Raw genomic sequence first — 17937 nt, forward strand, 5'->3', positions numbered from 1 at the left:
TGGGGCTACAGTCAAGGCCCTTCGGTCCAAGCTCCTTTCCATGGCTCCAGGTGGATCTATTTCATGGCATTTTCCAGCACCTAGAGGCTGCTGAATTCCTTTGCTCATGGTCTGCTCCTCCATCTTCACAGCCAGTAACGGTTTGCGAAGTCCTTTTCATGTCTACTCTGACCTTCCTTTGCAGAAACCTTCTCTCCTCTCTCTCTTTGTCCCCTTGCCACTCTTCCTGCCCCTCATGATTACAGTGAGCCCACCAGGCAAACCAGGATAGGCTCCATGTCTTAAGTCAGAGAAGGAGCAACCAGAATGACACCTGCCACCTTAATTACCCTCTGCTCTGCAATGTCACACGGTCACAGGTCCTGGGAATTAGGATGTGGGCCTCTCTGGGGTCTTTTCTCCCTACTGCAGTTAGTAGGTGTGTAAGACAGGCTTGCATGATCAGGCCGGGACCCAGGAAGAAAGAGGAAGCCCCCTTAACTGGGGGCAGAGGCTTCAGTAACACTATTGAGCACACTTTTCTTTCTGTGCATCAGACCATATGTTGGGCTGTCTCATCAGATTTTCCCACTATCCTGGCAATAAAAGTCTTTGATCTGGAATATTCTCTCCCACTTTACCAATTACTGACTTCTCTGAGATTTAACTGTGTCATCAAAGAGAGGGATATTGTCTGCATCTGAGAGCTGCACAAGCACCTCTTATAAATCACACAGCCTAGAAAGTGGTTCTGAGTTGAGAAGACAATGGCAAAAATAGCCCAACATCTGTGGGGATTGGAACCTGTTCCCAGGATGGGAATACACTGGCATTTTGTTACTCATTAAGTGTCAAAATAGAGCAGGGTTTGGGGTACCTCACATGGCAAGCTGCACAGCAAATGACATTTTATGTAATGTGACTTCATACGTTCTCAGGATGAGATGCTACCAGAATTACCTCGCTGCTAGAAAATGCACAGAGCCTGCTATTTGCTAATAAAACAAAAGCATTGCATTAGTAAACAGTGGCCCTCACCACCCTGTAAAGTTCCCCTGCTCTTTCAGACACCATTGCCTCCTGGGCTGACTATTGAGGGTGGAATATGGTATGTCCTGCCTCTCAGCTGACTTTACCATGGAGACTTGGCGAAAGTACCCACAGCCTGTCTCGACAGGCAGGATGAGGTGCCCAGCATGGCCGCGCAGCCAGAAGGTGCCTCGTCGGAAGCAGATTCGCTTCGGGAAACTTCCTCCCAGGGTGAAAGCTCTCTCCTTGGCACCGTCTTCACTCTCTGGGCCTCCCTTCCCACTAGCTCATTTTTGCCCCCAAAAGAAGTTAAAAACTAACGAGCAAATAAAGGCCAACGACAACGCCCCCAGTCCGCTGCAGCATCAGGGCAGGACAACCAGCCCCCTTCCTGAGTGGGCTGCCCCGTGCACTGCGCCCTGTGAGCCACCCTTCCCCACCCATGACAGCGCAGGAGGGGGGTGCCCGGTGCCCACGTCTCCGGCCTCTGGGCCCGGCGCGGGGCTTCCCGCCTCCCAGCACTGCTCTAGGCCCAGAGGTGGCCCGAGGGGCCCTGGCGCTGGAGGCCTGGGAGGACACTGTCCTCATGTGCACATGCCAGACCAGGAGGGAGACCACCTGCGCACAAGCCATGCATGCCACATACACACCGCGCACTCATCACACCACATACACACACCTGCACGCACACACCACACACGCCACATACACACCTACTACACACAGGCCCCACGCAGAGCACGTGTACCACACACACAGACCACATGCACATCACAACTCATGCACACACACTCACCCCCTTTGGAAGGATGCATGAGTAAAAAGAGTGAGAAAAGACTAGGTTTTAAACTTAGATCCAAATGAGAAATTGGCCAAATTCCTCCTAAACTGACTTTTTAGCATAGGGCTATTCCACAGCCCTATCATACTTCATTCCAGAAAGAGTTTTGCTCACCAATAATTATCACAAATCACACAGAAGAAAAAGAAATAATTGTAATTTTGATCAAAGGCAGATATCCTATCCTTTCTAAACAAAGGATGTATTTTGTGTTCCAGAAAATAATGAAGTCTGGTCAGGTGCTTTCCTTCTGCTGACTTTAAAAGATAAATGGCTTTTGTGCCGGTAAATTTCCCCCTATGAGATCTTAACTGTGTCTCAGTGATAACAAATGCTACTTACATTTTTCTCTAGGTTTTAGGAAAAATGTTACAAGGCATTCCTTTCCTCCAGAGCTCAGACACTGTCACACTTTCCCCAGGAGAGACAAAAGAAAGCAAGCATTGGAGACATTTATCCTGACAGGGAGAGGGACAGAGACGACTGAGCTGTATGCTCAAATGTTCAAAGCCTTTCAAAGGTGACAGCAAATCTGCAAACACAGGCCACAGACCTGTCACCTGCCATTGTCCAGACGGTGCACAGCAAACATTAGAAATGATCATACAGGAAAGAGAAGCTGTCTTTCTATCCCCTTCACCTGATTTAAGCACCACCTTGAGTCAAAGGATCATCAGGAAGGTGGCATTCAAACAGTCACATGCAGCCCGTGATTCAAAACCTGCCTCCGGGGGGATGGTGGCAGAGCCATCACAAATAGGATCTGTCTCTTTCGGTTCTGGGGATAAAAAAAATTATTCTGTGGCCTCTCTTTCCTTCTGGGAGTCTAGTGTAGAAGCAACATTGAATCATTAGACGTTATTGTCCAGGGAAAAGGCATGAGGTGGATTTGTGCCATCCTCAGCACTTACTGTGGTGCACACAGCAGATGTGTTGGGATGGCAGGAGGGGAGGAAGGGGCGTGGGATACCGTAACAATGTAACGATGTTCCCGACCACCAACGTCTTTCTTAATCAAGCCATCCTTCATTCAAAAATGTTCACAAACTATAATTATGAAACTCTCAAATCTACATTTAAATTCTATCCTATCCCTTGAGAATTCCCACGAACTTCTATGTGTGTGTTGGGGTGTATTGGTGGGGAGGGAGACCTCGATATTGCCCGCAGCTCCTAGCAGGATTTGGGAGCAAGTGCCCCAAGCTGCATCTGGTTTGGGGAGGAGGACCTCTCTGGACTTTTCCCTCTTCTGCTCCCTGAGGGCCAGATTTACCCAAGGACAGAGGGCTTGCTGAGACGCTGACTGGCCCTCAGCAGGCACCCACTGCCTGCTGCCAGGAGCCTTGGCTCCTTTCCTCCATCTCAGATATGTCCCCAGCATTGCCACCTCCCAAGAAAACACTAAATTTCTGCTTTTTAAGGAAATCTGAAGACACAGATTTCCAGGTGTCCAAAAGCTGTCCCGATTCCTGGGGATGATTTTGTGCAAAGGAGTGTCTACACCATTGACTCCGCTGGCCTTTCTGCCTGACCACCAACTCATTTTCTGTTTCAATTCAGTGTGGAGGCAAGTGGGTATGTCCTGTTTATGTGTGGATGACGAACAGTGAAATAATCATACTCAGATACACTTGGCTGCCCCTCTAGCTCCCTCGCTGGTTCCCTTTATCAGAGTCTCTGCTTCAAATCCAGGATGGGAGCAGAGATCCAAGAGAGGAGAGTGAGCTGGTGACCCCGACACTGATTCCAAAACTCCCTTTTCATGGTTTGGACACCTGCTCCTGGTACCAAAGAAATGTCCTTATTACTAAGAATTACTGGTTCCACTTAGGCAGTATCAGGGATCATCTTCCTTCTGTGTCTGCTGCTGTTACAGCCACCGAGGGCTGAGCTCTGAAGACAGGACAGCACAAATCAACCTGTTTATTAGAACGTCCCTCTTCCATTTCTGACGCATTCCACGAGCCTCCATCTTGCCAACACCCCTGTCTCTCTCATGAATTTTGCTTCCATTATTGCCCTACAACATGTGTAGAATTAAACAGCTTAGTCCAAAGAGAGATTTTGTCTCAAAAATTGTATCATTTACCCGACTGGGAAGTGGGGAAATAGTGAGAAAATTAGGAAGACAAAATTAATTTCTTCATTGGCTATTTCATAAGATTGTAGAAACCTAGTGCCTAAAAGCAGATGTTTTAAGGCTGTAATTAATCAGATGGCAAATAGCAAACCCAGATAGATGTTCATTATCAAAGCGAATGACTGAAATTGTTTAGCAGACACTTAGACCCACACTGGGGGTGGTTTTCTTTTTAAAGGCAACTTTGGGAATTGGAGAATAAAGGGGGATTTGGATAAGGATGGCTACCCGTGCTCTGTGTCGGGGTCAGCTGCATCCCGCCGTGTCGGGGTTACAGTTTAGTTAGTAGATGGTTTAGCCCACAGCCAGAGCGGGCAGTTTGAAGCCAGCTCAGCTTGTGCTTAATGCCCCGCACCTCAAGTGTGGACCCCAAATGTTTCCTTTTCCACTTCTGGCCCTTTTCTGCTGACACAGGGTCCACTTAGCTCACAGGCAAATGTGGTTCAGAATATCAGGGGACTGAAAACTGGAAGACAGCTTCAACAAATGACCGGTGGAGCCAGAAGAACATCGCCTCGGCCTGCCATCCTTCAGACAGGCAATTACAGGGTGTGCCCACTGCCCTGGAGCTTCCAGAGTAAAGTTTGCAGCAGCTGGAGCAAAGAAGATGAATATGTTCTCAAAGAGTCCCTTTCTTTTTTGTATTTCACTTGCAGTGCATGTTCTTTATAGAGGAAGTCTGCGCAGGACGGGGGCTCGCTCGTCATGCCGGGAGAACCACGCCTTCCGTGCTCTTCCTCCTGGAACAAGTCTATGCTCAATACACTCACTCTGGCGTAGGAGACACAACACACAGGACTAACAGAAGCCCTAGTTCCAGCTACTAAGCTAGACGAAATGTTTTAGAAATTGAGCTTTTGGCTCAAGCTCTTCGCTCAGAAAATGTCATTTCATTGATGACAGTTCCAGGAGTTAAGGGAACGAGTGGCCCATTTCATATTCTGCAGTGTCAAATTCCAATGCAAAGTTAAAAATCAGGCCCACAGAAATATGCTTCCATGATGTGCATAGCACACAACTTTGACACATCTTTTTTAAACACTTAAAGGGCAAGTAAGAGGAAAAAATAGCAGCATTACTCATTGTTGCTAATTTGTGTTTTATAGCCTGTGCTTTTCCTGTGGATTTCCCAGGAAGAAGGAAAAAAATTCCTGAACGCTGTAAAACGCAGTGGCTTTTTCATTTTAGAAATTACTTTTGTTATGCAAAACATAACCATACACACTAATAGAATGTACTACTAACCGGCATGTAGTTAATGACCCGCACAGTGACAACAACTGTGGCATTTCCTTCATCTAGTCCCCTCTCCCGCCACTCAAGGGTGGATTTCTAAAAAATGGAAATTTCGAATAATACCTACCACATATGGGAACTGTTGTCAAATTGCTCCTAAATTTGTTTTTACCTACTGACCCTTTCACAAATCATATGTAAGATGTCCTTGTTTTTCTGCATATCCTTGCTAAACTTTGTATTATTAGATTTTTTTTAACTTTGCTAATAGGATGGATCCTAAACTTGACATGCCTGAGCACCCCATGACCAGCTGGCTCTACTCTCTGCTTCCCCTTTCTTGGGGTGCTTCCCCTCTGCACGGAAGGAAGGGGAGCCTCTCACTCATCCTGTCTTCCCAAAGTGCATGGCTTTGAGGTGTGCAAGCCAGAGGCACCAAACCCAGGTGTGAGTCAGACATGCCACTTCCAAGGAAAAGGCACATGAGAGGAGGGCAGAGCACCTTCAGCAGGAAACACTGATGTGTCCGACCTTATGTGGTCAGACAAAGAGGTCACACTAAGCTCTGTCCTCTCTCTGCCATTTCTCTAGCTAATCCACCTCTGTCATCGATATCTATCCATCTATCATACCTACCTTTCTATCTATCTATCTTGGAAATAGAATTCAGAAGTGATAAAGCTGGTGTGTGAATCTCTATTATGTTCATTCGAAATAAAATGAATTCAGACTATCTTCTGAAAGGCTGTCAGTCTGATTTGGTGAACGTGAGGAGGAGGAAGACTTGTTGTCAGTCTGACTGTACAGGTGCACATTGTCCTTTAAGGAATGAAGTAAACTTGCACCTCCAATAGTTTGGTAAAAATAGATGTGATCCTCATACACAACACATAATGCAGTAAGTATATGTCCTTTACATATTTAAAATATGTTAACAAGTGTTAGATGTTTATATTAAGACAGATGTTTGAGCAGACAGTAGTGTTCCTTTAGTTTAAAGGCAATGCAAACAAAAAATGTTGAAGGTCTGTGGTCTACAGGATAATCCTATTTCTTTATAAATTATATGAAGGCCATATAATCACACATAAATTCTTCTCTGTTCATTAAAGGTAGAAATTTATGCATTAATGTGTTCACCTTGTTTTAGACTTTGTGAAACCCCAGTGGTGAACCTATAATATGAATTACAATCTTGCCAATTCAGAAAGGCTACCTGTAGTAGAGTTCTCCAGAGAAGAAACAAAACCAGCAGGATATACACATGAATGTATGTATGTACAAAGGGAGAGAGAGAGAGAGAGAGAATAGGAGACAGACTACCAATTTAAATGTTAATCTCATCAGGAAAGAATGCTCACAGAAACACCTACAATGTTTGACCAAATATCTGGGCATCCTGTAGCCCAGTCAAGTTAAGGCATAAAATTAACCATTATACTGACTATATTCTACACTGATGTATTTCTGTTACTAAGTAGCAGAAACAGCACTGGGTAAGGATTAGTAGACCTCAGACCCAGTTCCAGTTCTGTCATTAATGAAGTGATGACCTCATGTAATCACTGAAGGTTTCTGAGCCTTTGTTTCTTCATCTATACAAGGAAAAAAATATTTGTGTTTCCAGTATCATAAGGGTGTCATATAGAGCTTTGGTGAAAATCCAAAATTGCTTTGTAAATCTTATTATAAAAATAATGATAGAGAGGCGGAGCCAAGATGGCAGCATGAGTAGAGCAGTGGAAATCTCCTCCCAAAACCACCTATATTTATGAAAATATAACAAAGACAACTCTTCCTAGAATAGAGACAAGAGGACACAGGACAACATCCAGACCACATCCACACCTGCGAGAACCCAGCGCCTCGAGAAGGGGGTAAGATACAAGCCCCGGCCCCATGGGACCCGAGCGCCCATCCCCCCAACTCCCAGCGGGAGGAGAGGAGTCGGAGCCAGGAGGGAGACGGAGCCCAGGACTGCCGAACACCCAGCCCCAGCCATACGGACCAGAGCGCAGACACAGTGCGTGCCCAGGGGGCCCTGGATGCTAGGGAAACAGGGCAGCAGGACCGGTGAGCGGGTGCCTGAGGCTGGCGCCTGAGGACAAAGAAAAGCGAGCGGCTTTTTTTTTTTTTTTAATTATTTATTTAATTTTTTGTTTTGTTTTGGCGAGTGCTTTTTGGAAGTCTTAAAGGGGCAGGGCGGGACACTTAATCCAGAGGTAGGGAATCCGGGATCTCTGGGCACCCTAACCCCTGGGCTGCAGGGAGCAGGGAGGCCCCTTACAGAGATAAATAGCCTCCCAGCACCTCCCCTTCCAACCCGGCTCCACCATTTTGGAGCAGCCACCCGAGCCAGGCCACGCCCACAGCAACAGCGGAGATAAACTCCATAGCAGCCGGGCAGGAAGCACAAACCCTGTCTGCGCGCAGCTGCGCAGCACAAGCCACTAGAGGTCGCTGTTCTCCCAGGAGAGGAGGGCCACAAACCAACAAGAAGGGAAGTCCTTCCAGCCGTCACTCGTCCCAGCTCTGCAAACTATTTCTATCACCATGAAAAGGCAAAATTACAGGCAAACCAAGATCACAGAGACAACACCAGAGAAGGAGACAGACCTAACCAGTCTTCCTGACAAATAATTCAAAATAAAAATCATAAACATGCTGATGGAGATGCAGAGAAATACACAAGAGATATGGGATGAAGTCCAGAGGGAGATCACAGATGCCAGGAAGGAGATTACAGAAGTGAAACAAACTCTGGAAGGATTTATGAGCAGAATGGATAATATGCAAGAGGCCATTGATGGAATAGAAACCAGAGAACAGGAACGCATAGAAGCTGACATAGAGAGAGATAAAAGGATCTCCAGGAATGAAACAATATTAAGAGAACTGTGTGACCAATCCAAAAGGAACAATATCCGTATTATAGGGGTTCCAGAAGAAGAAGAGAGAGAAAAAGGGATAGAATGTGTCTTTGAAGAAATAATTGCTGAAAACTTCCCCAAACTGGAAATACACAGAACTCCCAACAGAAAGGACCCAAGGAGGACAACACCAAGACGCATAATAATTAAAATGGCAAAGATCAAGGACAAGGGAAGAGTTTTAAAGGCAGCTAGAGAGGAAAAGGTCATCTATAAAGAAAAACCCATCAGGCTATCATCAGACTTCTCGACAGAAACCTTACAGGTCAGAAGAGAATGGCATAATATATTTAATGCAATAAAACAGTAGGGCCTTGAACCAAGGATACTGTATCCAGCATGATTATCATTTAAATATGATGGAGGGATTAAACAATTCCCAGACAAGCAAAAGCTGAGGTAATTTGCCTCCCACAAACCACCTCTACAGGGCATCTTACAGGGACTGCTCTAGATGGGAGCACTCCTAGAAATAGCACAGAACAAAACACCCAACATATGAAGAATGGAGGAGGAGGAATAAGAAGGGAGAGAAGGAAAGAATCTCCAGACAGTATATATATAACAGCTCAATAAGTGAGCTAAGTTAGGCAGGAAGATACTAAAGAGGCTAAACTTGAACCTTTGGTAACCACAAATTTAAAGCCTACAATGGCAATAAGTACATATCTTTCAATAGTCACCCTAAATGTAAATGGACTGAATGCACCAATCAAAAGACACAGAATAACTGAAGGAACAAAACAGCAGCGGAATCACAGAACCCAAGAATGGACTAACAGGTACCAAAGGGAAAGGGACTGGGGAGGATGGGTGGATAGGGAGGGATAAGGGTGGGGGAGGAAGAAGGGGGATATTAAGATCAGCATGCATGGGGGGGTGGGAGAAAGGGGAGGACTGTACAACACAGAGAAGACAAGTAGTGATTCTACAACATTTAGCTATGCTGATGGACAGTGACTGTAAAGAGGTTTATAGCAGGGACCTGGTATAGGGGAGAGCCTAGTAAACATAATATTCTTCATGTAAGTGTAGATTAAAGATAACAAAAAAAAAAGAAAGAAAGAAAGAAAAGGGGCATGACTCCATGATAGGATAAAACTAACTGTAAATCAACGATTAATGCATGCTTTAAATATCCTTAATTTCGATCACTTAAAGGGTGTCAGATGATCGGCTATGGAGGTACACTTTTCTTATAATATTCCTTTCTCTTAAAAAACAAACAAACAAACAAACAAAAAACACTTCCTGTGTGGTGACCTCCAATGAGTTCTACACAATGTTATAAAGGGCATATCAAAGTGTGGGCAAAGGGTCTGTTTGTGTTTATATAGAGGATCAAAGCCTAATTGGGCTACCCAGAAAATGAACTAAGATATGATATGAAGAAGAACTTCCAACATCAGCACTCTCTGGAAGAGTCATACCAGAAGATGATCATCAAAATCCTCAACAAAGATCTAGGCGATGCTGCAGTTGTAGCTGCATTCATCCCACTGGTTCCTGGACTTGCCATTGGAGTGAAGAAGGAGATATCTAAGCTGGCCTGTGCATACAGTAAAAAAACAAATTTGACTGGGTCTACACTATTGGAACTCAACCAAGAATTAGGAGAAGTGCAAGTTGTAGCGCTCCAAAATCTTACAACTACAGACTATCTACTGTTAAAAGAACATATGGGATGTGAACAATTCCCAGGAATGGGCTGTTTTAATTTGTCTGATTTCTCTCAGACTGCTCAAGTACAGTTGGACAATATCCATCACATCATAGACAAATTTTCACAAATGCCTAGGGTGCCTAACTGGTTTTCTTGGCTTCACTGGAGATGGCTGGTAATTGTAGGTCTGCTTTGGTTATGTAGCTGTATTCCTATTATGTTAATGTGTGTGCACAATTTAATTAGTAGTTTAAAACCTATACATGCTTATGTTACTCTACAAGAAGATATGTCAAAGAAATAATCAATCTTCCCATGTTTTCTTCCGTCTGCTACTTCTATAGCTTTTCTTCTTCCTTCCTAATTACAACCCTTAAGTAGAATTCGTGCCTCATAACGAAATTACGGAGTATCATAATTCTTCCAAGTGGTAAAGATACCTCAAAACAAATGTTGGGCATAAAAGCCACAGGGCATAAATCTGCAAAGAAGTAAAAAGCTAACCTTTTCAAACAATATTGCTTCTCTCTCACTTACCAACTTTACATTTCCCTGTATGGCCCCGGAAGATGACTGGTTAGCCAGAGACGAGTAAGATTCCTCAAGGGAGGAACAACCTAAGACAGGCACAGTCACAGGGGGGTCATCAGGTGAGAAATTGGGGATCAACAGAGGTGAGGCTTAGAACCTCACCCCCCCCTGTTTTGAGAGAAATCTTCTGCATCCATGGATGTTTTGTTGCCCTTGTCTAGCTTGGATTAATACTTAGTCTATAGGCACACACCTGATCATCTACATTTGCCCTATGTTTTCTACCTTTATCTTGCATCTACCTACCACTTCAGCATTTTATTAATAATAATAATAATAATAATAAGGGAGAAATGTGGGATTCACATATAAATCAAGTATAAAAATGAAACGAATAATCATAATTGACCTGATTGTTTATAGTTCATAATGCGTGATCAAAACCGAAAGTTTCTGTGATGACTGCCCTTGTACTGTTCACCATGTAAGAACTTATTCACTATGTAAGAATTTGTTCACCATGTAAGAACTTGTTCGTTATGCTTCAGAAGATTGGAGACTGTTGAGAATTAGGCTTGGGGTTGATTAATGATTGTGCATTGAGTCCCCTATACAGAATTTTATTGTTGTTAACAACCATTTGATCAAAAAATATGAGAGATGCCCTCTCAAAAAAATAAAAAATAAAAAATAATGATTGGTTGGTCATTATGGACAGGTGCAAATGAGTGCAATGTCTATGTGTTAATACCATGTAAACAAAATAGTTTTGTTATATTTTCATACCACAAAACATTCTTTCTTATAAACCAGTCAGCTCATCTCCATTTTTACATATTTTGATAATGATTTTTTAATTTTTTCTCCTTCATTCCAGGATGAAGACCTGTATCCTTGGCAGCTAATTTTTCACTCACTGACTATAGGATGATACTCCTAAACCCCTGAATGTAAAGGCAGGACGTTGTTTGGGGTTACAGTTAAGTTAGTAGATGGTTCCAGAATCTCAAATCTTCACAAAGTTCTATCAACACCAGTGCCCACTGAATCTAGCATCTATTTTTCACCTTATTTCTCCAGTGAATTTAGTTTCCTTTAGCACTGAGCATGACAGCCAAGAGTTAAGCAATTGCTAACGGCACTGATTCCTATGAAAAGGCAGCAAAAGACAGATGCTCCTGTTACACTGGACAGATGTTCCCCCCGGGAGATAAGTATCAGCATAAACTTATTTTCCTCTTCCATAACTGAACGTAGAGTGGGTAACATGTCCTATATGACATCTGTTTTCTTGTTTGTGCCTTCTGTTATTTCTGTCTTTTAATGCAACAAAATCTTTCATCTTGCGCATTCATTCCTTTTGTGTGACTTTAATGAACTCTGTGTTAGCGTCACCACCAAAGCATCACACTCTTCTATGAACAGCAAGGGGTAAAGGGTAAAATAATTAGTATCTGTTTTCAGTCCTGCAGTCTATCAGGGTCACCAAGAACAGAGGGGACAGAGAGAAAGCAAGGAGGGGAGGACTCTGCCTGGCAGGGGGCAAACAATTAATTTACCCCAAGCACATCTAAGACTGGAAAATGGACTCAAGAATAAAAGAACATTTTAATTGCTAAGCTTATTTTGCCAGAAGTCCTAACCCTATAGGCACCCAGCCTGGTTTATTTTAATGGAGATACTGTGGTAAACTCAAAGCCAAATAAAATAAATACAGTCATTTGCTTATATTTAACGAATACATTCATTCACTTAATCAAAGATTAAATTTTGATATTAAAAGATGAATTGACAAGAAAATGGAGGAGAAAGACTTGTGAGCCAATGTTGTTGCCACAGTAACATGAGCTTCCTCCCTTTTGCTCTGCTAAGAAGCCCCAGGTATGACTTTCCCCCAAATGTGTTTTTTAAGGAGCCAGTTTTGTTAGTCCTTAAAATAATATTTTCAGTTAGGACCACAGACTAGTAATTAGAGTCAAAGTCCTGAGTATGTTTCAAATACTCCAAAGCAATCAGGAGAAATACAAACAGTGCCAAATTCATTCTGAAGAGGAAAAAATAATAATGTAAGCAATATATGAGCATTGCATAGAGATTTGCACTTACATTTGTAGATTTTTCTGAGCAACCACCCTGTGAATAGGTCACAGCTCAAGTCAGTATCAAAATGAAGAGATGAAGTGGTTATCACAATGTCTTAGTGATGGAGGCCCTACAAAAATCCGAAATCTCCTCAAGGTAACTTTCCATCCCAATTCCTGGCCCTGAAAACATCGCCACAGTCCCTCCTCACAGGCAGACTTCATTAAGAACACGAGGCACAGCATGCATGGTAACCAGTGGAGAAATGCACAGGAAACCAGCATATACCCATGTGCAGCTAGTACAGCAGGCAGCTGGGCTGGTGAACGCACCTGGGCCAACAGCAGAGACTCAGCTGGTCGCATGGACACCTCTTTCAGAGGCACTGGCTCATGCACTCCAGGGCCACCTTTGCATGTATTTGTGTAGGTGACACCCTGAGCGGAGCCTCACCTGTGAGGGACTAGCACAGAAATGAGATGGCCTTTTGCTGACTGCTGAACTAATGGTGCAATTACTTGTCGAAACCTTATTTGTTAAATTAAATATTATTGATTTAAACTAAGTGTTGGGCATTATGAACACAAATGGTTGTGTCATTTGTACACTTTTTAGTCCCTGAAAACAAATTTCTACTTGTACAAAAACTAGAATTCATCTGTAGACTGTGTGGAAACAGGTCGAGTTTCCTACCCACGATTCTGACTTCCACCATACCAGCCCTCCTGGGGGAAGCCCACCCTTGGAAGTTTCTGCTCCCTGTCCCCTACTTTATCATCTCAATTCCAATTCCCCAGGGATGCATTTATCCTGAGCATCGAACATCACCTGCTTGATTCCACTTACAGTGGTTTTAATGGGTTATCTTCCTGGTACATTAGTGGATCAAATAATAGTATTTAAAATCAAAGAGGCCAAAGGGTGAATCTTAACTTTCGAATATTAACTCTCTGACTGTGGATAAATCACTTGGACTTGCCAAGTTTTTGTTTCTTCAACACTACATACTTGTAAGGTTGCTTTGTGTCTCAAAAGGAAAAATGGAATTGAGAATTCCAGCTGGATGACTGATATATATTGATGTTCAAACAGTAACTATCACTAATATTAGTTAATTACTCCTTTTGTATTAATCCACTGATTTTAATGCTTTATTCATAATAAGAATGTTTTTTGCTTCCTACCAATATTTATCCCCTTCCAGCAATTTCACACTGGTTGACAGAGTCAGCCTGTTTCCAAGACAAGGCAACCTTGACTGACCTGTGGCTGGAGGGAGAACTGGGCCCCTGGTGAGTACCCAGACCTCCAAGTAATGAGTGTCTTAGAGTTTAGGGCCAACGTGGGCTCTCCTGGATGTCGCAGGAGGTGGAGGGGTAAACAGCAAACACCTTGTGAGGGCCTGAGAAGGATGGTGCTTTGTACTTTGACAACTTTCCCAGAATGTCTAATGACTCAGTGTCAAGGTTGCAGAGTAGGACACTGACATTATCATAACGGTGGGGGCAGGAAGGTCATCTACGGCAGCATGCTGTGTACATTTCAGTTGGGTAGACCAGGAGAGTAAAGATTGCTTAGGGGGCTTCTGTAATAATGCATGTGTGAGGGAATAGTAATTTAATAAGAGCCATAGAGTGAAATGGAAGAAAGGAGAGAATTATCAAAACTGCATGAAATAGGCTGGAGATGGGCCAGAAGATGATTCAATGATTGGAACCTGAATTTGGACACCAGAGAAAAGTGTGTGCACTTACATATTAAGGAATGTCAGAAGGAGTATCTGATTTTTGACAGAATATGATAAATTTTAGCTGCAATCTATTAGATTTATTTATTTAAACATAGCCACTTCACATATTAAAATGTATGTGCACATGCTTGTCTCCTATGTAGATCAGATTTTTATTAATATACATTAAAATAAATACATGTAAATTTTACTTTAACCATTAAGACTTAAAGATTAGCAATAGCATTAGCTATTTATCTAAAATAATTTATCCTAAAAATTGTTACTCAATTGCCATTTGAAAGTGGCACTTTAGTGTGCATTTTCGTAATAGGGGGATCTTCAGGATGTTGGTGAAGTTGTATTTGTAGAATCATTGTCATGACTAATGGTAATTACACTTGTGATTATCACCGTGATACTGGAGCACTTAACAAGCAAGGTATCACTAATGCAATCCTTTGTCCTCTGTAAGAATTTCTCTCGGTATAAACTGTCAGGATTGTTAAGAGTCTTTTTCTGGACAAAGGATGTTTTCTTCCACCTACTGATAACCTCAGGAATCCCAGTGGAGTTAAGAAAACGCTATCCCACCACTGTGCTTTCAATGAAAATCATGTCCTCTGAGAATCAGCTCCAAAGGCTAGAAAGGAAAATTCCACAGCAAAAGAGCATCACGGCAGAGCAATCACGTAAAGTCTGCATCTAGAGATGGGTCTCCATTCTCACAGAGCTTTGTGGTGTGTGCTCTGGACCTGTTGTATCCTCGCTAAGAATCTGAATAACATGTAAGTTACATCGCTGTGGCTGATTTCCTTGCACTGGCTTTCTTTGCTATAAACATGATTTTCTTCACTGCAGATCCACCCAATCGTAATTATTCAAGTAATAATTTGGATTCAATTTAATGGAAGTATTACTATAGAGAGGCAGGCTCCTAGCTACCGCTAGAGCAAGGTCTGTAAGACCCTGACAAATGATACATAGATTAAAATAGAAAAATAACATACACACCTTAGTTCAGCAAACACATCTGCTAGGGATTCATTCATTAATTGTACAAACTCACAATCCACTGTGCTGTCACAGACCCACATGAGTTCTTTGGGTTCCCCATTGCTGACTAACTAAAGGATGCTAGCATGAGCATCGATTGTATTTTCAAGATTGCTTTCTGCCTTATGCATTTCAGCAGCACAAACCAGGTGCCATAGGTTTTGCTCACAGAATGTAATTCCTATGCATTCAGTGTGGTAGGTACAAAGGACTTAATCATGACTCCAGGGAACAAGGAAACTACAGCCTCTCCTGCTTGGTAGCCCCCAACTTTCTATGGGAACCTGACCTTGCCCAACCTCTGACATTTGTGAGGGGATTTTTATGTGCAGGATAATTAGATATACAACTATATTTAGAAAGAGTTGGAGAACATAAAAATATCCTATGGTATCACATCCCTAGATAAGGTCACCATTATCTTGTCAGACAAAATGTACACTATGTTTTATTTCTATTCAGATAGGAGCCTCTATTTTTTCAAATAGGAGCACTATTTTTTCTCCCTGAAACTTCTGCATTTAAATACTAACAATTGAAGGTGACATACACATCCAGTGATAGCATTGCCTATTGCATTAGAAAGAGTACGATGACAGAGTTGTATTTTATCAAATGCTTATATAAGTGTGATTGCTATTTTGCCAGCATAATTTAAATTGAATAGCTAAATTTTATTTCAATTCAATTCACTTGAGGGAAGAGACACACGTTTTGTATTTAAGTCTGGAGTTCCTAACAGAGCTTTGTACATAGCAATAGCAGAATCAAAATTGAATGAAACTTAGAGCCCTGTATTAGGGGAAATAATAGTTAAGATGAATGCATAGAACATGATTCTTGCCTTCAAGAGTTCATAGCCTTATAGTGAAATGCATTGATCATGGCTTCTAGGGGGGATCTTACTCATCAGTACAAGACTTATGCCCTACAACTTCCAATCACCTAGGCTCACATCGGTAAACTTGGGCCCGTGGACCAGATGCTGCTTAAACCTGTTACTGTGCAGCTTGTGGGCTAAGCATTATTTTTACACTTTAAAAGGGTTGTTAAAAACATACATATGCGATAGAGATCTATGTGGTCCACAAAGCTGAACACATGTACTGTTACCCTTTACAGAAAGCTTCCTGAATCCTGACTTAGAAGATTAGGTCTCCTTCTTTATCACCTGAACTGACATTGCCCCCTTCCCACAGAGTGTGTGCTAATTCACTTTTCACCTTTGTGTTGATTTAAAGAAAAACCAGCAATCCTAACATTTGTCAGTTAAAGGAAGGATTGAATATTGATTGAAATACTTCTTTCAGAAAGGGATGTCATACTTATATTGCTAGTTAAGGAAAACTAATAACTTAATTGGCATAATTCAGTTGAGGTAAACTCCCAATGTTGGTGGGTTGGCATGATGGAAGTGTATTTTTCTCTCTCACGTAGCAGGCCAATGGATGTGTTTCCAGTCCACTGTTTGGTGACACAGGGACCCAGGTTTCCATCGTTAGAAGTGGTCTTCCCTAGGTTCTCTGCATCCTCAGCTTCCAGCTGAAAGGAATGGAACGAGAGAGTAGAAAAGGCAAAGTCTTAAGCACCCCTTGTTTCTTGAACACCCCTGCCCCAGAGGAACACAAATCACTTCCTCCCACATAGTATTTGCAAAAACTAGACTTTGGCTACACTTGTCTGTGAAGGGCTGGTAGATGGAGTCCCTAGTTGGGCCACTAGGGGCGCTCCTCACCCGGGATGGGGGCATGGGCAGCTGGAGGGCACCCGTGGTCTTCCCGACGTGAATCTGTCTCCATCACCTGCATATGTAAACAAAGGACCTAATTTCTCAGTGAAGACATTAGGATGAAAACACATGATTTCACCATATCCTGGCACCCCACTGCACCTCCATTTAAGAATTTAAAAATAATAATATTAAATCCACAAAAATAGCGAAAATAAGACACAAAACAAACCAATAAAAACACAGAGGCTGAAGAATAAATTGATATAATGCTAACTAGCCTGAAGACATAAGAAAATCAAATCTTCACCCTGCAGTGGAAACATACAGAGGATTCCTCAAACAAAGCAAGAATCATGGCCAGCTTCCTCTGTAGGGCGAAATGGCACGTGGGGGGTGCTCATGTGACTTGGTTAGGCTGGAACTACCCCTTACGGTTTTAACAGTGACCAAAAGATACTTTCCTGAGATTTGGGAGACAAAAGTTAATCAGTAACCACTGATCTCTGAAGACGGAAGTAGCTGAAGGACAGACACACCAGATGTACCGGAAGGTTCTAGCTTGTTCTTATTCTCTTCTGTTCCCATCCAGACCGTCTTTCTGACTGTTGACCCCACTGAACAGAGTGGCCCCAGGTCCATCGCCGCATGCTGCTTGTCTGTGGGCCATCAAGGTCTTCAGCCAAAGGCCACCAAGAACTCACTTATACTTGAGCAAGTTGAGTTTGTTACTTACTACAATGAAGAAGCTTGCACACCATGAGGGCAGCTCTGCGTGTCCCACTACAAGGGTGTTAGGAAGAACCCATAGAGGATTTGGTCTTTGGATGGTGATTTGGGGGAGTTTATAAAGTGGACCTCTCCATTGCTTTCCATTGGATGCAGTCAGGAAGTGAGGGTAATTCTGTGATTGGTAGCTTAATGCATCTTACCTACAGGGAGGACAGACTAAAGCAAGAGCAGGCACTCTTATTAGCTGGGAGTCACTCTTA

The 17937-nt window shown here is 42.8% G+C and overlaps 1 protein-coding gene across 1 annotated transcript in view; it reads left to right on the forward strand.

Moving 5' to 3' along the window:
- Positions 1-1175: 1175 nt before the first annotated feature.
- LOC130682662 (protein FAM81B-like) overlaps positions 1176-17937 on the forward strand; it is a 39256-nt gene continuing 22494 nt past the window's right edge. The window contains exon 1 of the mRNA XM_057497514.1: positions 1176-1239. Within this exon, the coding sequence (XP_057353497.1) occupies positions 1176-1239 (64 nt within the window). The remainder of the gene's footprint in view (positions 1240-17937) is intronic.

Source organism: Manis pentadactyla, chromosome 2 (assembly GCF_030020395.1).
Source record: "Manis pentadactyla isolate mManPen7 chromosome 2, mManPen7.hap1, whole genome shotgun sequence".
Lineage (NCBI taxonomy): Eukaryota > Metazoa > Chordata > Mammalia > Pholidota > Manidae > Manis > Manis pentadactyla.